The sequence below is a fragment of the Plodia interpunctella genome, chromosome 21 (assembly GCF_027563975.2).
Source record: "Plodia interpunctella isolate USDA-ARS_2022_Savannah chromosome 21, ilPloInte3.2, whole genome shotgun sequence".
In the NCBI taxonomy this organism is placed as follows: Eukaryota; Metazoa; Arthropoda; class Insecta; order Lepidoptera; family Pyralidae; genus Plodia; species Plodia interpunctella.
The window spans coordinates 240,086-264,791 of NC_071314.1; the positions used below are offsets into that span (position 1 = coordinate 240,086).

Below are 24,706 nucleotides of genomic sequence, written 5' to 3' on the forward strand. Positions count from 1 at the left end.
GTCTTTCTGTAAATCAAACGTATTTTGGAACGTAGTCATATGACAGATTTATGTCAGTTTGAAATGTTAGATGTTTTTATAATAACAAACAAAATTATTTTGTTTTCAATCTTTTACTATTATTATTATTATCCTGGATGGAGTCCAGGATAAGATCAATCTTGTTGCGTCTCTTTTTTCTAAATTGTTTTTTATTTGCAATAAAGAATTAGAAAGTGTATGTAAACAACGAAATAATTTGTTAAAATTATGCTAGTGGAATTTGTGAATTTCCCTTTGGGAATGTCTGCAGCGTAGTCAGCTCCAACTTCGTTACAACAATTTATTTTGGTTTACGAAATATTCCAAAAACTCATTGCGGAATATTCGTTTCGGCATTCTTATTAGGTCTAAATTTGTTTGCTTTTGAATTTAGTTAAATTAGTGGATTTACCTAGAAACCTTTAGAACTTTTTTCAAAAATCGAAGACACGATACAATCAGATGATAAAGATATTGTAACATTTGAATAATGTTATACAATAATTTTTAAAATATATTTATAATAAAACTGGTCGGTAAGGCCGAGGTTAATTAAAGTTAATATTGAAACTCACAATATTTTTCAATTAAATTGGTATTTATATTCAACCCTTCATTATAAAGAGTGTTTTTAAGAAATGAAAATTACTGACAATATCGTAATATATTATTTATTTTTAGTTGAAAACATTTTGTGCTATCTATTACAGGATAAGAATATAAAAAGGTTTATATTTTTAAAGATTGTTTGTTTTTATAAATGTCTTAGTTAGGATGATCTTATCGGCAAACTATTCTGATTTCTACTAAATATCAGACTATTTCATAGATTTGAGTTTAATAATATTGAACTAAGTACTATTAAAGTGTTTGAAGTATTAGAAAATCAGATCCGATAAAACATTTACTTAGTAAAAGTACTCTCGCATCATTGTTTTGACAATTTCTGTAGTAAGAGATGCTTATATATTCTATCTCACTAGCTTCCTACGAATTAACTTAGAATTAACAGTGGATACACGTAAAGAACACTGTTGTCATAGCTTCGGTGGACATAGACCATATTACGTAGATTTAAGTTTGAAGGATGTTGAAAAAGTATTAAGTTAGTAGTTAATCGACACTATTCACAAAAAATAAATGCTCCTCAAATTGAATCGACCAACCTTCTTGAAACAATGTTATTTACGTGACACGACCTTAAAATTTAAATTCATATTTCAAACTATGAATAGAGATTTAAAACCTTAGATAACTAATACATAATAGTTAATAATTATAATAATAAAAGCTTCGATCCCTAATCGTCTATCACAACATTCAAAGGCAATTAATATTTGGACCATCCGCTTGCAGGGAGCTGGTTTTTGATAAGTCACACGCATGCTTAGGCTTAAAATTGATTATGTGCGAATCAGATTTGATGCGTATTTTTCAACTTCAAATCATTGTAAGTAAAAAAAATGGTTGCCTGTAAAGTCGGTTTTACGGGCGAAGATTTTACGTGACAACGTCTTTTTACGCGCGCGGCAGACCGATCATAGTTGAGTGGGAGAGAGACGCAAGGCATTCGGCGGGCCTCTCTCTCGTTCGGTGACTCATCGTAACGTTACCGGGCGTTACACTTTTTCATAAGTGACTCCCAGCCGCAACCTAATTTAAGACGTTGTCACGTCAAAAAAAAAGAGTTTACATGAGATACTCCACGGTAAATATACAAAACCCGATTCGGAATTGACGTTGTAATTTGACGTAAATTAATATTATATGTGTGTTTTTGGTACACGCACACATAATTCTATGATTACTGTACTCCACTGAACTGTTTTTTATTAATGGATCTTATCAACTCACGTACGAGTGTCACGAAATCAGCCAAATTATTGATTTCAATAAAGCAACCGATTACAGTCACCTATAGATTTTAAATCAGATTCGAGCAAAACAAAAATATGAAAAAACCTTCTCTGTATCACTGGTATGGGTAAATGTACTCTCGTCTTTTTCGAACGAAATTGTTATTTGGCTATATAATTTGCCTGTAAACTACCGGAATACATAGGTAGTCATTGTCACTCGTTTTCCCGCCTTAGCCAGGATGAAGTAGTCACAAACACGAAGAAGTGGAGGTATATAATAATAGAATGGAATGGCCGCTGAGCATGCGTGTCCTCAAAGAACCCATCAGGACTCATCCTACACTAAGCTTGACAATAACGGCACGAAATGGGGGACCCTGTACGCTAAATTAAATTACATTCGTTGGTATGCTCAAATCTTGGACCAATTTTGGTCATAACGCTTAATATGAAATGCATATTGAAAAATTACAAGATGTATGTACAAAGAAGAAATTAAACTTAAATTTATGATTTTATGGGTAACAACTTTTTTTTAAATGACTTAGCCACTAAGATATTTCGTTTTAAGGAGAAAAGTTTTCTTTTCGTGGCGGCCTTAGTCAGCTGTGCATACTAAACTCACGTTATACAAAAAATCTGTTATGCATGAAACGTCAACGCATTTTAAACGTGACCATTTTTATTAGAAGAAAGTGTGTGCAAAATATATTTTACCATTACCCTTGTAATCCTGACACATACATACATGCTATGTTTGTTGAAAAATCAGAGTACAGTATAGTATAGCTATTTAATTTACATAAATTAGCTTGTACATAAAGCTATTTTATTATAAAGAAAATTGACGGTCCCTGTAATAACATTAGGGAGGATTACAACTTTACAAAACATTGGCAATGAATGGAGATGATTCGAAAATAGATTTACGTATTTTGTACCCGTCTTTGTTGTATTGATAAAGTGCTCCTGAGAATGCGTCCCTAAACTAAGACATTATTTATTGAAAACACTATGGAATAGCAAAATAAAGTGTTTGACTTCTTCATTTATAACAAAAATATTCAGTAACTTCATCTCCATTCAAATTGTAGTCTCGTAAAGAAATATTGTTTTAACTTAAGAATCTTTCGCAAATGCAAGAGTTCATCTATATTCTACTTTTATGCATCAATGAGGTATGGGCAATTAGATACAGAAATTCATTATTGACTTTGTGCATAAAAGATAACTATGAAAAATATATTCTCTATATATTTAAAGAAGTCGAGCGAGATTCTAACTCAACTTTAGACATAAACAGACTTCACACAAGATCAGCATTTAGTTGTAATTTCTTCCTTAAGCATCGCAGTACAAATTTGGAAATACATTGTCCTCAAGTAAATAGGTCCGAAGTCGTTAATTAGGACTAGAATTTATTAAAACATTCGTATTTTAAAAATCTAAAGCTATTTACATGTGGGACACTTGACGAGAATTGAGCAATTTTATACGAATTAAATTCTAAATTGTGTATATACAGTAAAGGACAAAGGTAGACAATGCTATTATAATAATCTACAAGTTCTACTTTTAATTATATTAAACAAAAAAGGAACTTAAAATCATGTTTAGACTATTACCCCCACAAAATAAAGTTATTCAAAAAATATTTAAGTGCATATATTATCTATTAAGTCGAAAGGACGTTAAAAAGTTTTTAAAGCGAATATAATTATCTTTACACACATATCTCTTAAACGAATTTTGAATTTTTACTCTTTATATTTTAAATCAAGCGAGTAATTCACAAGTAATAACGTAGTTTTACTGAAACATCAAGGTCATATTAAAACAATAACCCATCGAAGCCTATGACATTCTTTTAGACAAACATGTTAACGTTCAAAAAAGTAAATTCATAACTTTCAGGTGAATTTTTACGATGTTTTTCGTTGAAGGAAAATATCACACACTGCTTGCACACTGCTTGACAATTGAAGTTCACCAGTGTGTGTATGAGACTACTGACCCTTTACATCGGTAGGTGGTCATAAAAGTCATGTCAGATGCCTTTAGGCGACTCGAATAAAATCTGACGCCAGTGCTAGCACGTACTTGAAAAGATGAAGGTAAATTTCAGGAAAGAACGTGAGTACGTTGTCAAAGAATTCAATGAGTAAATAAAACATGAGCTGGCATTTAAAATTCGTTTAAGGTTTCAACGACGAGGCGAGGAATGAAATCGAATATGAAATTATAATTTCATTTCATACATAGTACAATTATTAATGCTAGATACAAAAATATCATTTGAAAAACCCCGACTAGTTCTATCCACTCTATAATTGCTATCGACCTCACTTTACGTCATTTTTGAAAAAAAAAAAACTAAAATATCAACCAACTAGTAGGCTTAGCCGACCAAAATACTACTATACTTTTCTTCTGGCAAGTCTAGTTTTACTTTTTTTAAAACACCGATTTAAGTTTTTAATTTTTCTTTTCAAAAAAACTGGTTGTTCCTATAGCATTTTAGTAATGCTTTAAAGTTAATAAATGTATGTTCAATTACACGTTGATATCCTTAATAAGTAAATTTATATCCGAAATGCGAGACATTCATAAAAAAATCTTGAATGGTTACGAAAAATGTTAGAGCGATGTCGCAAGAAATGATTTAGAGAAACACTTCTACGTCTGTGAAGGGAAAACAGAGTGCCTTTTTGTTTTCGTTCATCATTTTCCCCGAAGTTGTTAAACTTTTTGTTTGCCAACAACAAGAAATATAAGAAAAAATCAAGTGTAACACAAATTTTCTTTGAAATAACTGAAATGAAACTTCAAAAGAAGTTTATTGTTTTTTCCAACTTACACCATCAGTAAATTTGTAGAAGTTATTTATGTCTTCACTTAATATTTTTCAATGAATATCCGTGTATTTAAAATTTTGTGATACTTATACAAGTTTCGAAATATTTTTCAATGCGTTTACACTTGAAATTACATTTTTACAGATAGTGAACAAGAAAATATTCACTATCGACCGAAGTATCTCTTAAAGGCAATTCAAGCATTATTCGAAACAATTTTCAAGATTCGCTTCGAGTAGACATTCCTGTCGTGTGCAGCTGGACCAGAATGTTTCTTATAACGGAGCTACCGTTCATGGCTTGATATGTGTTGAAAATTTGTGAATTGTTTTATATTTTATATTAAAATCACCTAATAAATCTGCCATGTTTGTTTAGTTCTTAGATGAATTATGGCTACGCGTACTTTTACTTCAATTGGTTTCTCTTTGGTGTTTTACCACGAAAAGTGGTGACAGCTTCAAACATAAAATTAGATATTTTCCCCATATGTATCCCTATGTATATGACTTTAAGTGACATCTGTAATGTAAGTTCGGTCAGTAACATTACAATTGTCTCACGTTTGGAACAAACCTGGCTTTAGGCTTTAACATGGAATTAGTAATTAGTAATTCCATCGTAAAGCCTAAAGCTGCGTTACTAATTCCATGGGCTTTTCTCGCTTATAACACTGGCGTTTATCATCAAAACTGAACTATGTCATTATCTGTTAATAGAAAGGGATAATCAAAGTCTACAGAAGAAGAACGCTAGACATAATCCTGGACAAGACGGCTTGTGGCCGCCTGACCTGCCGTATCACCGTGCGTTTTGAACCTGAGCCGTCCCTTGCGTTCGTGTAGCTTTTACATCGCCGGTCTCTTGAGATTGCATCGTGGACACTTGGTCCTTTGATTCAGGTAATTGTCGTGTCGAAGAGACGCTTTGTGCTTCATGAGGTGCTGAAGGTGCTTTATGTGTTGAAGGTCGGTTTTCTTGAGGTTGTGAGGTTGCAGGGACCAAGTCCTGTGATGAAGGTGATGTGGCGTCGTTCGGGTTGGATTCTTGGACTGATTCCAGGCCGATGTCGAAAGACTGTTGCCTGTTGGAGAATTGTTGATGAGGTCATAGGTATATGAAGACAATGCACATACCTTATGTATATTTGATATTTTTGTGATGTGAAGTTCTGCTGTGGTGAATTGAGAGCTGCCAACTAGTGAACCATAGTCCAAAACAGAACAGACGGTTTTGGCGCTCTCTAGCTCGTCCTCGCGTATTCCCGGTTTTATTCGGAGCTGTGACGCCCCGAAGCCCAAGGTTCACGTAAAAAATCAACAATTTAATTGTGAAGATTTGGCTAAGCTTTTGTAACTGGCTGCCTGCCTGTTGTCAACCCTCTTTAGGAATGCTATTACTGTTTATAAGCTGTTAAGGCATGTGTCCTAGTCGCTTCGTACGACATCCACGAGAGGATTTGGAGTGGTTTTATTCTAGGGCGGGACTACACGCCACTCTCCTCTTACTGATGTATTAAAAGGAAAGAATTATATGATATGCATCATGTTTCGTAGTGTATTCGTCGCTATGCATGTTTATACTACTGAGCATGAAAACAGGCATGCGGTCCGTCTGATGGGAAGTGGTCACCGCTTATGCATGGAGCATCACCAGACGTTACAGACAACCTAAGACTATTTGTTAATTGACGTCCTTGGGCTGCGGTGAAGTTTGTTGCGCCGCTTCTTCACCCGCGCTTTGGTCTGCGGTAGGCTTAGTTTAAGTAATTTTTCGACGTCAATAAGTGATGTATATTATTCTATATTAAAGATAAAGCCTCAGTAGTCTCACCGATCAGTAAGATAGCTCCCGGGCGCGGACAGCGAGCGGCCGGCGCGGGCGAGGCCGGCGCGGCGCGCGGCCGCCGTCGGCGCCGGCTCGGGCCGCGCGGTCGACTGCCGCCGCGCCGCGCTGCCTTCGCGGCTGCGGAGGAACGGGTTCTGGGGGACAACACACTTATAATCACTACAAGCGGTTGAAGCAGCGGTGAAGTGGTGGTGAGGTGACAGATATATATCTTGTCAAAAATAAGTTGAAGTCAAAAATATGATCACTTTAATTTTCACTTCCAAATCGCCATAATTTCATCGCTTTAAAGTAGAATAGGTAAATGTTACACGTCTACGTGTCATCGCTCAAAAACATTGTGTAAAAATAAATAGTTTCCAATTGTGAATTCACCCCCATAATATTGACGGTTGGCGCTCAAGTACAGTCCATTTTTCACGTAACTTCTTAACTTCATTGTCATGTAACTTCTGCGCTGTACTAAACTATGGAATAAAACTCCCTCAGAGGTGTTTCCTAATAGTTTCGACATTGGGGCTTTCAAGAAAATAGTTATCGCTTTCTCAAAATGTCGGCAACGCACCGGTGACCCGTATCGGGTTGCCAATGTGTATAGGTTACGGCTTACCATCAGCTCGTTTGCCCACTGTACTATAAAAAACTTATCTTGATCTAATCGATATAGTCATTATTTCTGGATATAATCAATCAGTGGCATTGTAGATATTCCAATCCAATAACTGATACTATTGAGTCATTGAGCCTCGTCTCATGTACTTCCTAAGGTTACAACACCTTTTGACCTTTGCCGCCATAATTTACGGGTCTGTGTGGAAGGAAACAGGGTTTGTTGACATTGTGTTCAGAAACTTTGACATAATAAATTAAAATGTAACGATAACAATATTATTTTTCGACATTTTTTCTCTGCGTTGAGTTTAGATGCGCTAACTTTTTTTTGTATAAAAACTTTATACTTACTCGTAGAAGAATCTCACTCTTTCATTCTCACGAGTTCCCGGTTACATATTCGGGGCTGTGAAGCTGCGAAACCCGGGGATAGTTTAAAAACTAAATTTTACAATTTGAATATATTATTTCTTGATAATTATTTGTCTGTAATATCTCCAAACATATAGACATAAGTGCATGTAAAGATTTTTGAGTGAGCTACATTCTCAATAAGCAAAATTCGTAAGGATTTATAATTTGTACTTATGAGTAAAATAAATCAATAAAAGTACCCAAGTAATGTATTTCTTGGCTATGTCTACTTGAACACGTTAAAAATTTGAGTTTGCTAAACGGAATTTATTTTTCTTCTAAAAATGTTCTGTTTAATTTATCCTATTTTATGATTCCCTCTCTCAGAATCTTTCCATTTGCTCTAGTAAAATAATATCTTTTAACAAACTAGTTTTAATAGGTACTCTATTTGCTAGAAATAAAAATGTCTGTTTTATTGCAATGACAATAAAGAATTGAGTCTTTCAGGCGACTGATTTTAACGGCGCCGTAAATATATAACAAGTGACTGTTATTGAATTTATTACAGTAAATATTAAATACTTAACTACTTTTACTTCAATTCTGATACGAGATTATGGACGTTTCGAGATTGAGAAGATTCATGGTTTTTTTTTGTTTACTTTTGTGTACAACACTAGGCGCGCCTCAGAGCCCAGAGCTTTGTTCCCGTGGAAATTTCGGGATAAAAATGTATGAATTTGCTACCTCAGGTTCTATTTAACCCGGTCACCATATTTCACACACGCGATGATGAGGCAGTCATATGGAACGACATAGTTTTTATTTCTTCTGAAACTGTCTAAATATGTTACGTTGCATAATTATGAAATACATACTAGTCTTTGCTCGCGGCTTGGCCTGCATTTGTTTCGTGCGTCTGTTCATAATTTATTAATGTCAATGTCTTGGGTTCTAAGCAACTTATCACGATGAAAACAATGTGAAATTCCATACAGTAGTTTTTGGGTAATACGCGAACATACAGACAGACAAAATGTCTTTTAAAATATGCTTCGTCTTCTATTAGTCCCATGAAGACGGTCTTTTATAATTATTTATTATCCTGAAGTTCCCACGGGAGCGAAGCCCCGGTGCGCAGCTAGTATTTTAAATGCAAATTCAAATTCAAATTCAAATTCAAAAACTTTATTGTAAAACATAGGTAGGTGTTACAGATATAAGTCACATGTTTTTAGTATCACTATGTTTTATCCGAGAGCGGATGTACAATAATTAATTAATTATAAAAATATTATTTCCTTGTGTGGCATGCATCAAGATTATATGTTTAATTATATTTCACGAGTCATCATTATTAAATTATTAGAGTCAAAAAACCTTTTAATTGTAAATAAAATTAAACTATAAGTACTGTAAGTTTGTCAATCGCCATGCAAAATAAAAACAAAATAACAAGAAAGTAATTAAAATTAAAATAATTATTTATACTTGTCATATTAGGTAGGTATATATCATAAATTGTCATTTAAAAATTCATTTATTGTATAATAGCATTTATCTAATAAAAAAAGTTTCAATGTTTTCTTAAACTTCAAAAAATTAAGATCTTTAAAACTCTCTGGCAATTTATTATATATAACAGGGGCCATGCCAAATACACTGTTTCTTAATAACGCCGTATTGTGACCACCAACTACCAGTTTGTGTACATATTGTGGCCTAACACGGTCCTTTCTTTTTCTCGTGTCCCTTATTTTCTTAAATAAGTGCGGATTTAATTTTACAAATATACATATTTCAAATATATAAATACAAGGAAATGTTAGTAATTTAAGGGATTTGAAATATGGCACACAGCTATCTTGAGTTTTTAAAGCGCACATTGATCGCACACATCTTTTTTGTGCTTTAAAAATGATGTCTTTATCCCTTGAATTACCCCAAAATATTATCCCATATCGCAATATCGGCATGACTAAGCCGTGATAAGCTACAACACACGCCTCTAATTTTATTTTTTTCTGAAGCTGAAAAAGAGCGTACGCACATTTATTTAATTTGTTGCAAACATTATCGGTATGACCATTCCATGTTAGTTTGTTGTCAATTGTTAGCCCTAGAAATTTGGTTGTCATGACTTCATCAACCTGTTCTCCATTATAATGAATAGTTAAGTTTTGTACTGTCTTTCTTTGAGCGAATTGCATCAATTTAGATTTTTTCATATTAATTTTCAAATTATTTATCTCAAGCCATTCTACTATATCACGTAATACATTAGTTATATCGGTTTCATATTCCTTTGGGTCATTACATTTTATTACAGCTGTACTGTCATCAGCGAACAATACCATGTGTTGTCTAACATGTTTGGGCAGATCGTTAATGTATATTAAAAATAACAGTGGCCCTAACACACTGCCCTGCGGAACTCCAAATTTATTGATACGATGGTCCGATAAATAAGTTTGTTCTTGATTAGTTACAGTGCAGATACGGTTTATCTCAACGTGCTGACCACGGCTATCTAAATAAGATGATATAAGATTCAGTACATTCCCTCTTATTCCATATGCGTGCAGCTTATTTATTAATCGCTTATGGTTAACAAAATCAAACGCCTGAGTCATGTCTGTATACAGTGCACATACCGCGGTTCTATTATCTACATTATGCATTACAATGTCAAGTAATTTATATATTGCCATGTTGATAGTTCTACTTTTCCTAAATCCCATTTGTTCGTCACATAGTAAATTGTATTTTGTCAGATATTTATAAAGAGCATCATAAAGATATTTTTCAAATATTTTTGTGAATATAGATCCCAATGCTACGGGTCTGAAATTGGACATATTGAGTTTGCTTTCTTTTTTATGCACTGGCTTGATAACTATTGTTTTTAGTGTTTCAGGAAAGATACCAGCATCAATGCACATATTTATTATATGACTCAGATGCTGAGCTATCTCTTCTTTTACAAACTTGACTACTTTAGTACATATACCGTCGAGTCCAGTACTATTTTTATTTTTCAAAGTCGTAATAATACGTATGACGTCTTCAGGTGATATGGGTTGTAGGAACATGGATTGTGACTGTGTTTGTATATCAACTTTGTTATTCAAATTTTTTGATAAATATTCAATTTTATTGATGAAGTGTGAGTTAAAAGCATCTGCAATTTTTTTAGGGTCCGTAATAATACTACCATCTTTTTCAACTCTTGTAATATAGTTTCTAGTATATTCTCTTTTATTTATTATTTGCCATGTTGCTTTGGACTTATTTTCGGCTTGATGAATATAATGTGAGTTTTGCGCCTTTTGAGTTAAGTTTACGATTTTCTTTAATTTTTTACTGTAATTTTTAAAGTTAATTTTATTTTCATATGATGCATTTTTTCTATATTTCCAAAGAAGAGCTCTTTTGCTTTTACAGCATTTTTTTATTCCTTTTGAGACCCATTTATTTTTATTAATGTTTCTTACAGTTACTATTTTTACCGGAAAACAAAGATTATACAACATTTGGAAATTTTCTAGAAAATATTTAGTAGCCAAATTTGGATCCTCTGTGTCGTAAACACCCGAAAAGCCAAATTCCTTTACATATTTTTTAAAAATACTTAAATTGTCTGAACCTAAATCACGTAGCAAAAGTTTGTGAGGATGTGTGTATGTTTGTTTGTTACTCTTTCACGCAATATCTACTGGACCGATTGTTATGAAATTTGGTACACAGGAAGAATATACTTAACCTGGAATAAACACATAACATTTATTCCGACATCCCCACGGGAGCGAAGCCCCGGGCTGTAGCTAGTAATACATATTATTTTTGTTTCACCGTTCCTTATTTCAGACATTCGATAACAGAAGAATTTCCCATCACATCTTACAAACAAATAACATTATACGATCGTCGGCCGTTGGTCTACGTCACGAATGGCCAAATTCAGCTAAACAGTTACATGTTTCCTTGTGTTACGTGAGGAATGGAAGGGAGCAAGGTCTAAATTCAGTTAGACGGAGCTAGACTTAACGAAACCCGTGTCAAAGACTGCACATGTGCGTGCCGATTTAAGTGACCCCTAGAAGAGGTTTGTTTGTAATTACTTTATGGCACGAAAATATGTAAACATATTATAAATATTATTAGAAATATGTATATACAATGACAGACTTATCCCATGTACGGATCTCTTACAGTCAACCGGCGATAGGTCGAGAAGACATGTATACATGAGCAAGGCAGTTGAAAGTAATAACTCTGTTTTTCCTAACAGAGTTTTAACTTATTATTTTTTTAATCACACAGATTGAGCTAGCCCCAAAGTAAGTTCGAGACTTGTGGGATACTAACTCAGCGTTATTATATTTTATAACATATACATATATAGATAAACATCCAAGACCCAAGTCAATCTGAAAAAGTTCATTTTCCATGTTGACCAGACCGGGTATCGAACCCGGGACCTCGTAGATCCCGTTATATCTTCCGTTTCGCTCATACATGAAATAAATGTACGTATTAGATTACATGAGAAGAAACATTGCGCGGCTGCAAGCGCTGACATCATATCTAAAACCGATTGCGCTGTAATTTAGTAGACGCGATACATTTGAAGGAAAATGCATTATTATGCATGAAGTTACCTGGAAGCTGTGTTTCTTGAGCATGGTCTTGATGAGTATGAGCGTTGAGAGGTTGGGTATGGAGGTGACGACTCTCGCCATATCCTCGTCCGTCACCTCCACCAGCCGACAGTTCTCCTGTTCTGACGGCAGTGGCTCCTTCCCGCCGTCCGTCACCCACTCGTGTTCCTGGGTAATATTTTTTTTTAAATATTAGGACAAATCACACAGATTGAGCTAGCCCCAAAGCAAGTTCGAGACTTGTGTTATGGGATACTAACTCAACGATACTATATTTTATAACAAATACATATATAGATAAACATCCAAGACCCGGGCCAATCAGAAAAAGATCATTTTCCATCATGACCCGACCGGGGATCGAACCCGGGACCTCTCGGTTCAGAGGCAAGCACTTTACAACTTCGCCACCGAGGTCGTCAAACTGCATTGGTTGTTCATTCGGCCAAAAGGTCAGAGGAAGAAAAAACATCACAACTATGAAGCTGGAGGTTCTGAGTTCGATTCTTATTCAATATTTGTACTTGTGATCACAGATATTTGCCTACGGCTTTGGGTGTGTTGTGCTCGTTTCTGTTTTTATGTCCATCGGTCCAACGATACATGCCTAGTGCTTATAGTATGTGCCGTTTAGTCTTGTCCATTTACTTTTTTATAGTCTTGTCAATCAAAAGCGTTAATCAATCCTGAGGATGTGACTAGTCATTGAACTTATCCTAACTTTATGTGCTATACTAATATTACAAATATATATATAAATATAAATATGTAATATTACAAATATGTAAGTATGTTTGTTAACCCTTCACGCTTTTTCTACTCAATTACAGTACTACCACTTTTATAAGTTACACCGATGTACCTGCGCAGAAATAAATTTTTTGCATCTGCGCCAATCATAGCAGCCATTTGGACGAGCGAACTATAATTTTGCATACATGTACAGAGTACAGAAAAGGATATGGGATACCTTTAATTCCAGAAAACTAACTGCTTCCGTGGGAAATTCACGCGGGTTAGTTTCCATTAATTAAGGAAGGGAAGTAATAGAGCACCTTGATCTCCTGCATAGTAGCTCTGGTGCTGGGCTCCTTGTCCAGCATCCTGGCCAGCAAGTGCTGCAGCGGACGCGACAGCTGCGGCCTGGCGGGGAACGTCAGGGGCTCCGCGAGCACGCGCTTCTGGAGCTCCGCGGCCGTGGCGCCGAGCCACGGCACGCGGCCCGTCACCATGGCGTACAGCGTCACTCCCAGCGACCACATGTCTGCTGCCTGGGGTGTTTGCAGAACCAACTCGTGTAATGGACCATGTTTAACGCAATTAAGATCATTCAGTTATTCTACTCACAGAAAATTGTGATGGATCAGTGGTAGTGGAAGCAAGAGGAACCCAGTGATTGAAAAGTTCCAGATTTGAATCCTTGTTGGGCTTCATGAGTTTATAATATCAATCTAGCTCATTATACCTCTAGTATAGTATAATAGTTTTCATAGACCACCAATTTGATTCCGATGCAGCATAAATTCTCCGCTGGAAAATTTTTATAAAGAAAAAAAAAAATTGTACTGTGAATACAGGATTTTCGATGAGATGTCGTGAACTCAGTATTCTCTAACTAGTCTGACTTCTTGCGCTATGGATAGCCTATCATCTGGGAAACTTTGCACATCCATATCACCATTCACAATCAGTCTATTCTGCACAGATAACCTTCCATAGTCAACCCATAAAACATTATATCGGTCACTCACCTCGCCATCATACTTGTCCGTCCCAGCAGCCGCCTCGGGAGCCCTAAAGGCAGGAGTACCGACAGCCCCAGACAGCCTCCCCCTCCCCTCTGCCAGCTCCCCGCACGCTCCGAGGTCTGCCACTTGCACTCGGCCCTCGCCCAGCAATAGGTTGGCTGGTTTGATGTCGCGATGAGCTATTCGTTGATAGTGCACTGCGGAACAATATTCATATGTCTATTTAACAGTTTATGTAAATAGAAACACAAGAAAGAGACAGTAAATTTGAGTAATAAATAAGTAGGTACAAAGGTGCTGCTTGTTTATAATGAAATTTCTTTCACCAGATCAATGAGAGTCATTTTTGACCCCCGACGCAAAAAGAGGGGTGTTATAAGTTTACGTGTCAGTCTGTATATGTGTGTGTCTATTCTGTGTATCTGTCTATCTTTCTGTGTCATCGTAGCTCCCAAACGGATGAACCGATTTTCGTTTAGTTTAGTTTGTGTCGTAGTATAATTTTGTTCCGAGTGTTCTTTAGCCACGTTTTATGAAAATCGGTTCAGCCGTTCAAAATTTGAATATAGTCGAGGGTTTTTAATTTGTCTAACAAATAATATCTACATTAATTTATATAGTTATATTATAAAGAAGACGTGTTTGTAAGTTTTTTGTAGAGGTAACAAATAAATATATAAATATGTATGCATAAATCACACAGATTGAGATAATAAGTTCCGAGACTGTGTATGGGATACTAACTCAACGATACTATATTTTATAACAGAAAAAGTCTTTATTTATTCAATTCTTCGTCTTTTCGAGTCGAAATACAAGACAAATTATATATTTAGTTTACATATATGTGTTTGGTTGTATTGATAGTACACGAGTCAATAATAAATTGATTTACCTAACTTTTTACTAGAAAAAAACTTAGTTTTAATTAGAAAAAAAGCGTGTAAAATTAAACAAATTAATCAACGCCGCGAGCTGCGAACAAGCTTTTCTAAAATGTAAAGAAGCAATTTGCTTTGCTTCAAAGTATTAAAGCCGAAAGCTAGCTTGACAAGCGCTCTAACTCAGGAAGGCTAGAGGAAGCTCGGACATCTTGTAGAAAGCTTTGTCAACTTACATCTTTCTATCTTTTCAGCGCTAGAATTTTTATAGAAAGTTTTTAATTAAACCCTTCTGAGATTAAACCATTGCAAAATTGAAGAAAACTGACTCTTCATGGCTTCCGTATCATTATCGAAATCGAGTCTGTTGTGTATAAATGTGTTAAATACTGCTTTTTAGCATTTGTTGTTAAAACGGCAACAGAAATACATTGTCTGTGAAAATGTCAACTGTCTATGGCTCATAAGATACAGTCTGGCGACGTACGGACAGACGGACAGACCAACGGACGGACAGCAGTCTTAGTAATAGCGTGTATAAAGTACTTATTTGTGTGGAGGAATATGCGCGCGTCATTAAAAACAAAGACTCCAGACACATGATTATTCATCGTGACTTCCCCTTTTAAAATGTGTCCTTAACCTATCCTATTTATTATGAAACTTACAGTACTGGACTCCGAGCAACGCGTCTCTGAAGTATCTTCTGGCGAGGGCTTCGCTGTGAGGGCGGTCTGTGGGGATGTCGATGACAGGCCCGCCTTCCAGCAGCTGGAACACCAGGTACAGCTGGTCTTCTGCTGGGTCGTCCAGCACCTGGAACGAATCCATATAGGTACTACATTAAATCTAATTCATAGTTCTTTATTTTGTTTTTAACAAGTTTATTTTACAAAAAATGTATTTTTTTTGCCACAAGCTTGTATTGTCGTCCGAGAGATCTTGTGGCATTTAACGATGAGAGACTAACCATTCTTGACATTTCACTATGCAAATTAGCCAACTTTGTGCCACTCGTGAACTTATTTAATTGATTTGCCAACGACTTCACTTCTCAAAGACTATATCGAAGTTGATGCAGAACTCCTGACCTTAAAGTTAACAAGTCAGCGGCTCTTTATTAAGTATCCTTTAGAAGATAACTTCTCAGTAATTACTACTTGTTTGGGTAGTTACACTGAGAATAATACAGTACAATAGCACTTTATTGTACAAATTAGTTACATATTTCAAATTTATCTAAGCATAACATAATGGTAACTACTTAAATAAATTGCGCAAATGGCGGTCTTTGTCGCTGTAAGCAAGTAGAAAGTATGTATGAGTGTTATTATATACATATATTCCTTCGATCTACGCAAACTATCTCTGTCATCCAGTTGTTGCCAGCAATTAACTTCACATCGTAGACCTTTCTAGCTTCCGCATGTCCAATATTCCGTTGACCAACCAACCAGATATATAATGGAAAAGGTTAAAAAAATAAATAACACTCACATAACAATTTTTGTTAAACATATGCCAACCAAAAAACTTTGATATGTTTGGTTTTAAAAATATATTATCAACGGAATGATCCGACTCACATAAAAACGCAATTAAGGTCTAATTGCTTTATTTTATATTCGACAAAACATTCATTCATTAATTCGATTCGAGAAAACATTGTCATCGCCCGGAGTGCACACAACGAAAGGAAATCTCAGGGCAACATAACAGCGCTTAGTAAGCGGAAAGTTTTGCTACCAGACGACAGTACTTTATCAATATCTATGCTATTTCTGCAATGTTGTACGTAGTTAATATATATTTTTGTAGCTCAATATTGTTAGTGGATGTTCTAGTTTCGTTTTGATATATTTTCATATCGTTAACTAAAAGCTTTCATGGTGTTAAATATCGCTACTTTCTTCGCGTAATTTATATATGAAATTTGACATCTATTTTGACACTATATTATTTCAAACATGTTAAAAAAGTTATATATGAATTCAGGCCAAAATCGTAAACAATTGTTGTGAGAACAGAATAGAGACATGCAATCAGACCCCAGCAGCTGATCAGTGTTCGCTGCGCGCGCGACATTGGTCTGCGAAGTCGGCGCGAACTTCCCCAAGTAATATCGAGTGAATAGTGAATCGCTTGTTATTGCGGGAGCTGTGACTTGGACGACAATACGATAACTTTATTTATAATTGAACTAGGGGGCTGGGACTGGCTTTGATTTAATTTAAAACAAGTCTACTGATAATAAACGTTAGCAACTAAAACTAGTTGGATGAAACGAAGAAAACTTGTCCAGATAGGGTAGCTTAGATAGCTTTTGACACTGCCAATATAGTGCCTCTCCTCAAAGCATGGCACACACTTACTGTCCTCCGTATCACCTGCACACTGAAAGATAATACAATACTTTATTGCACAAATTAATTACATAGTATACATAAGTACAAAATGTATTGTGCTAAAGGCGACCTTATCGCTATAAGACCTGTATGATGTCACATTTAGCGTCCTGACTTTGAAGAAGATGAATACAATAAATGCGATAGATGTGAAGGAGGACCTGAAGATCACACTGTACTTGATCTAGCTAATTTTATACATGGGGAGAATATAATGTGGAATAATATTTAGGGTGTTCTTTAACTCAGAGTTCGTAAAGGCGAAGCCTCGTCAAACAACTTGTAAATATATATATGTGCATAATGCTAGTTTAAAAAGAATGGCAGACAAAAAGAAGAAAGTAGCAGTGCTGAAACAATATCGAGATGCAAATATATTCTTTGAAAAATATCTCTGAAAGTTGGACTACTTCTAGCTCATGATAGTGAATTATTAGGGAGAGGACATAAAGACCATTAAACAAACTCTTTACAAATAACTAACAAAGTATCCGATGACTACTAGCGTCACATTTAGGTCATGTAATGTGTTATAGGAGAAAAACTTTACAGTTTGGAAAAAGTTTAAGTTCTATTCGTGAACCACGGATATGAAAGTATCAAAGAGCGTATTCGAAGAAAGTTTATGAGATATTTCGTTGAGAAGTTTTAGGTGAACATAAAATACGTCACGTAACTGTGGAACGGTTGGAAAGTTTCAAGTCTTTAATAACGGTAAGTTTTGTAGGAATAGTTTTCAACGACACTGTAGATATATAAACGTATTTAAATTTTACTGTTTTAAATATTGGATACAATGTAGTCTTGGAAGTTTTTGGGACCAAAAAGATGTTGACATGTTGACGGATGATGTACGTACATTAGTACGATCTAACCTTGCTATATTATAGATATTAATTTTCGTATTGATCGAACTTACCTCGACCATATCGACCACGTCTGTCGGTCTAAGGTCTGGTCATTAATGCTAAAGTTTTACATTAAAAAATCTTGTATCTCAATGACTTAAAAAGCATTATGTATTCTGTGGCATAAAAAAAATTATCACTAAGCTTGCCTTCTCTGACAAACTGAGAGCCACGTAAAATACTAGGGAAGAGTTTACCTCAACCAGTTTGACCACGTTGGGATGGTCTAACTTCTTGAGCACAGCGATCTCTCTATAGACCCTTTGCAGGGGGTCGGGGGGCGGGCCGGGGCCTGGCCTACGCGGGGGGGTGCGGCCGAACAGACCCAGTCGTCTCATCAGCTTGCGTTTTGACAGGATCTTCATTGCCTGCGGAGAACAATAATGGTTATATGAAGCTGACATTAGTTGATGCGTTGGTAGATCGTCTGTAATCGGAGGGTTTATTACAAGTTGCGCTCCGCGACGAGTTTCTCCACAGCCTATACATACCTACGACCGAGATATATGTTTCCCGACCTGAGACTGTACATGTAACTTTTATAAGATTGTTAGTTCAATAAACCTTAACTCTAGCTTTATTGTCCCTTGTCTATTGTTAAAAAGATTTTTTCGCATTTCTAAATGTAAATAAACTGGAATTAATCCATCAATTTCCTCAGTTTTCTCCCCTAGATTGTAAAACACTTTATTAATGTCCGAGTACATAAAAGTAACGTTGCCATAAACAACCGGAGTCAGGGGATGAGCCAGTTAATGTTTGAGTCCATGAATAAAACCATATACTTGAGACTTTATTGCTCACGTTAAAGTACAGTCAGCAGCTGCAGGTCACATCACCCTGTACGGCCCTTAATACAATTGGAATAGAGGCGAATTTGTGAAATTTAACCTTGATAACCACGCGAGAAGTGTTTGTGTTCAGGATTAGGTACAGTTATGTTGGATAGACCTCTTTAGGTTATGGTCATTGTGTCAAATGAAACACACAACATCTTTCGGCAATGAGTAATTTGTAATTAATGCGGTAGTGGTATAGTGGTTAAGGCCTGCCTGTGATCAAAAGATCCCAGGCTTAGAGCCTGCTATTCCTGTGTTTGGAATAACCTCAAATGTATAATTATGGAATAAAAGAAATAGATTTTAGTAAGTAACACACTGAAATCTGTATAAGTATAGCAGATTTTGGAATGTAAAATTTTGAGGTACTTATCTTTAAAGGTTTAGGTTATAATATGTTTACATGTTTCATTTTACAACAGAGACTCATACTCAACAGTCTGCATACCAATCGGCCAGATATATATAAGTTTTCCATATGCCAATATTTGCTTCCGGTGAAAGAAAATATCAAAAAACATAGTTTAAATTAGGCGAGTAAGTTTTCTATTTATTAGATGCACTTTATCGCACCACAATGCTATCTCGCTCTGATCTTATGGTTGACTGGCAGAGAATGCCATATGGCGAAGTCCACCATTTGTACATAACTGTTTGTAATCTTGTGCAATATAGTTTCGAATAAATAGATAAAACATCGTGAGGAAATCTGCAGAAAAGGCAAAACTAGCCTAACCATTCTAGGAATAATGTTTTTCTTCGAATCTACTACGTCCTGATCATAAGGTAGACATAATTAAGTCTGATGATGGGTCCACAAAATATGGGTCAAACTTAAATTGGGTGACTTAATAATATACGTGGCTACGAAATGAGGGTCATCAAAACTTAGAGAATTAACTAAGGGAAGGCACTCGTTAAAAGTTAATCGCAAGTTTAGTCAACAAGTTACCGGTGCTGTAGCTCGTGATATAATACTATTGTATCTTCTTATTTCAGTTCTTTATAATTTGTGAATGTTTTCAAAACGTAAAAGCTTACAAGAAAATGTTATGAAATATTAAAATCCCCAACATTTTCTCTGACTCCGTAAGAACCCAATCAAATTTTGCTAATATTATGATGGAATTTACACCGGTACGGTAAAATGAAGAAAGCTCGCAGCGAAGACAAAATAAAATTACTTATATATTACTTACTTTGTCGTCGTAAAATAATGCAAGATTCAAGATAACAAAATGAATACTTACATAGTGGGTATCATCTTCTTCATTATAGGCTAGCTTAACAATTCCATAAGAACCCTGCAACAAGTTTAGTATTAGTGGTTTTTGCATACAAAAATTGTAAAGGTGAAGGTGAATTTTGTGAGCTAGGTGTGAAAACTCTGATACTGGATGGATAGATATCAGGGTGGAAATTATCTTGTAATGCAAAAGTGCCTGTGATGGTCTAATTTCTGAACAAATGCTTCGTTCGTGTTCTGAATCTATTTATCAGCCTAATCATTATATTCCCGGCTCGCCCCATTGCTCAGTCGTGCTCGTGCTTACGTCAAAACTTCATACAATTTCTACGTTGTTCTGCGTTGATCCGACGACGGAAATGTGACGGAACGCAACAAATTAATGCGGCATGGCTCCAGGACGTCCCATCTCCTGATTAAATTTCATTAATCAGATGTGTTCAACAGACTTCAGCAGATTTGTTTATCAGACTTTTCATTTTGTTCTGTTGCGTCTCTAGCCGTAAACCGTCCGAGCTCAATCAGCATGTTCAATATCTTACCTGTCCAATAGGCTCCAGCAGTCTATACTGGTTGAGCTGCACATATCCTGACGCCTGCGCAAGCGACACCCTCCGGGACTCCCGCGGCAGTCTCCGCGGCCGCGGGGAGCCCTGCCCGCACTCCGCCGACTTGGCCGCGTGCGCCCGGAGGAGGGTCGACCGGTCGCCAGTGGCTTGGTATGTTGATAATCTACAATGGAGATTTGTTAGTATCGAATAAGACAAATCTAAAGACCACGAGCGAATACTTAAATGAGATAGAAGACTATTTGCTTATTATGTTTGCTTATTTTTACGTATTTTCTTCGTGCAAACAACCTCTTTATGCAGAGAAAGCAGTAAAATAAATAAGAGAAGCGTACAGGTGGACTTATCCCAGAAAGGGATTTCTTCCAGTCGACCAAGGTTAAAACAACTTCCTTAAATTATCATGTTCGGTCGTCGTTTAGTAGGTATTAATTAGTTAGAGATTTTTGGAAGAAACTTCCACAATATATGACCAGAAAAATTGATTCCATTCTATTCTAAAATCTAGATAATATGATGTATCAAAAACAGTCTGTAGCAGTAAAAAACAAAAATTGAAATGAGCAACTTTCAACTTTTGCAAACTAATGGGCAAGTGGCGTGTCGCGACAGTGGCGTTAATTAACTCGGATATTATTAACTCCAATCATAATTGGGCGATGTCCGCTGGGATTCGCAGCTCGAGTTTCGTTTTGTTTTACACGTTTTTGGGGAAATTTATTAACGATATAAAATGTGACGCCTGACCTGCTGACATTTCGATATTTTGAGGAAAAGCCAATAATTCTTCCAGTTCTACTTATAGTTTGTACGACGTTTCGTTTCGTAGCACGTTGTTCTTTTGTATCTGAGTATATTTGATTGGTAATACAGGTACAGTATCTACGTCTTTATTTCTTACGGAGTAGACAGAGCCGAAAGTTGAAACTCAAAGGCCACGTTTAGCTGTACGGTGGGTTTATTATATGCACACACACACAGCCTATGAGAAGAAACTCCTATTTATAGCCCATTCAACTTAGGATGATAAACGTCACATATTGAAGTCAAAAATTTACTTAAGCGCAGGTGAAGAAGAAGCGGCGTATACTTAACCGCAGCCTTTTCTTCAAGGACGTCAATTGACAAATGAACTTATAATGAAGTTGTTAAGTTTACTTGTGTTTATTAGAGAAGAGAGCAAAAAAGTGGTATACATAAAAATCATGTCAAATGCCTTTAGACGCTTGGAGTCAAATCTGACACCAGTGTTAGCAGTAACACATTTGCTAATAAAGAAGTTAAAATTCGATTGGTTGTTACCAAAGAACTGCATTGAATTTAAACGAACAACGTTTAAAAATGTCAGTATTCAAACTTTACTGATATTTATAGATAAGGGTTGGACCTTCAGCTGTGGGGTGCAGCAATAAGTGACAGGCTGTGACCTTATCACAGACCACCCTCGCCCGATGCAGTTATATAACTGGACAAACTTTAACATCATGCGATATTTTGCATGACTTAATAGATGGAAGAATTTAGCTTCTAATAGAATTGAGGATAAAATACACTATTCAAAATTCAAAATAATTTATTCAACTGAATTATAATACATTACTTGACGTCAACATTTAAAATGAAATCTACAGCCGATTTACAAAGCGCAGGGGAAGAAAAAGCTGCGCAACAATCTTCAAGGCAGCCTTTTCCATTTTCTGCAGGCTTGCCGCCAAGATTAACCTGATTTTGTTCACATTCCAGCAATATCTCATCCCAGCGCACGCACGACAAATAGACTGTGATTCCAACGATTACCACATTTACGAGCGTTCGTATTTACATTCTTCGCGACGGGGGTAAATATTCTTATTTGATGGAATGCTGACATTACTACGAGACTACATTCCGAGGTCTTATGTCTTGCTACGGTTTAGCTCTTGTGGTAACAAAGTACCATAAGTTACTCAAAAATTATTTAGCTTTCTACTGGTAAAATAATTTTGGGAGAATTGGTTGACTAGTTCCGAAAATTACTCCCTATACTCATAAACTTTCTGTTATTAGTGAAGATTATTGTAGAATGTAGATGAAGATAGTGCAGAAGCATATATTAGTATAGAAGGGTAGAAACGCACGCTCCCTACGCACATTGTTTACCCCTAACATCATAATGACAAAGTAAAAATAACACTGAACGCGTTATCCAAGTATTTGTCCCAAGTAAGTCTTCAATTTTAAAGAACCTTGGTCCTCAAACGCCGTCGGAGCGAGTTGTGTGGCATCGACCTGCTGACGTATTGACTTCTCTTTACTAGTTATTACTTTCGCTTTGTCGACACTTCGGGCAAAAACTACTTTTATTTTTCCTTCACATTGCTCGTTTACCTTCTGCTAATATACTTTTTACTTTAAATTGTTTCCTTTCAAATACTTCGTTAACTGGAATATACCTTTGAGATAAGTCCGCCTTTGCACGCTCTTTTTTATTGCTTTCGTTGTATAAGTTTTATTTGTGCAATAAAGAGGCGTTTTTGAAGCCTCTTCTTGAATATACACCTAAACCTTCCTCAGGAATCACGACCTATTGGTAAAAATCGCATGAAAATCCGTGCCTACTGCACTTTTGAGTTTATCGCGAACAGACAGACAGACGCGGCAGAGAACTTTATTTTATAAGATGTAAGGATGTAAGGACATTATAATTTAAAGAAGTAATAAGCTTAATCTTAAAGCATACCTATTACTGTCAGCATTTGGCCAGTTGTCGTGGTCCCTGGCTGATGAGGACACGTCCAAGGCGGAGTGTCTGGAACAAACAATCAGAATTAAATAAAAGTATAAAATTCCAGTCTTATCTCCAAATGTTCCCAGTTTCATTCGAAGCTGTGACGTCGCGGGCCCAGCGTAATAAATAACCTTGAAATTTTAAAGATTGGAATGCAAATATTATCAGCTGCCTAGGGTATGTGTCCCTTAGTTGCCTCGTTCGAGGATGTATCCTCGAACAGATGACGACTGGTCCTATTCCAGGGCGGAACCACACGCCCAACCACCGTTGTAACTAGGTCAAGCATAATGAAAACCGTGTAGCAAGCGGGCTTGAGAACCGCAGCGATAACGCTGCATCGTTATCGTAGCAATGAGCTGCACTTTTGACCTTAAGGTTATGGTTAATATTATATGCACAGCAGTGGACTATTAATTCCCTGATTACTAAATTGAATACAGAGGTGTTGTTTGTTTGTTTGTAGCAATCTCATGATACTTAGGAATACGATAGATGACTTTATTTTTATTTTGATGACTATTCGAATGCCCTTATATTATTAGTAACACCCAGTGAAAAATACTGTGATAATGACAATGCTTTCTAAGATATCACAGAAATAAAATCTCACATTTTTGGACTAGCCCTAACGCACCATAAATGACACTATAATAATAAAAACTTCAAGGTCCTAAAGCAAGCTTCGGGCGCCATATTGTCACGGCTGAACTTCTTGACGAGCAGAGATAGCGCACGTGAACTTGCACATTACATTATCTGTATATTCAGGGTTTCAGGGTTAACATACACACACACAGGACTTAACGTTGGGTTTAATGACACACATAAAATGTCCCTTTCTCTGAGAGGTATTAATATTGTAGTACTAAATTATAGACGATCTCCGTGGCGCAGTAATTGTCACGCCTGCCCGCTGTCTGGAGTTCCTGGGTTCGATACTTAGCAGCCTTTCTCTTATCTTCGGGTGTTCCCAGATGTATTCGGAGCTGTGAGGCCCCAAAGCCCAGAGTGCGCGTAAAAAAAATTGCCATTAAATATGTGTCTGCGATTCTGGGTGTGGCGTGCACGTTTTTTGTGTTACAAGATTAGTGTTGAGTGTTGTCCACTTTAACATATTTGCTTGAATA

General features: G+C 36.2%; 1 protein-coding gene across 2 annotated transcripts in view; it reads right to left on the bottom strand.

Annotated features, from left to right (window-relative positions):
* The window catches only part of LOC128678981 (calcium/calmodulin-dependent protein kinase kinase 1), a 118,179-nt gene continuing 93,473 nt past the window's right edge, over window positions 1-24,706 (bottom strand). For both annotated transcript variants that reach the window (XM_053760905.1, XM_053760906.1), the window contains 10 exons: window positions 23,529-23,597; window positions 20,783-20,972; window positions 20,245-20,298; window positions 18,353-18,523; window positions 15,511-15,658; window positions 13,965-14,158; window positions 13,269-13,484; window positions 12,214-12,381; window positions 6,569-6,717; window positions 1-5,819 (listed from right to left, as the gene is read on the bottom strand). In XM_053760905.1, the coding sequence (XP_053616880.1) occupies window positions 5,537-5,819; window positions 6,569-6,717; window positions 12,214-12,381; window positions 13,269-13,484; window positions 13,965-14,158; window positions 15,511-15,658; window positions 18,353-18,523; window positions 20,245-20,298; window positions 20,783-20,972; window positions 23,529-23,597 (1,642 nt within the window). In that variant the 3' untranslated portion in view covers window positions 1-5,536. The remainder of the gene's footprint in view (window positions 5,820-6,568; window positions 6,718-12,213; window positions 12,382-13,268; window positions 13,485-13,964; window positions 14,159-15,510; window positions 15,659-18,352; window positions 18,524-20,244; window positions 20,299-20,782; window positions 20,973-23,528; window positions 23,598-24,706) is intronic.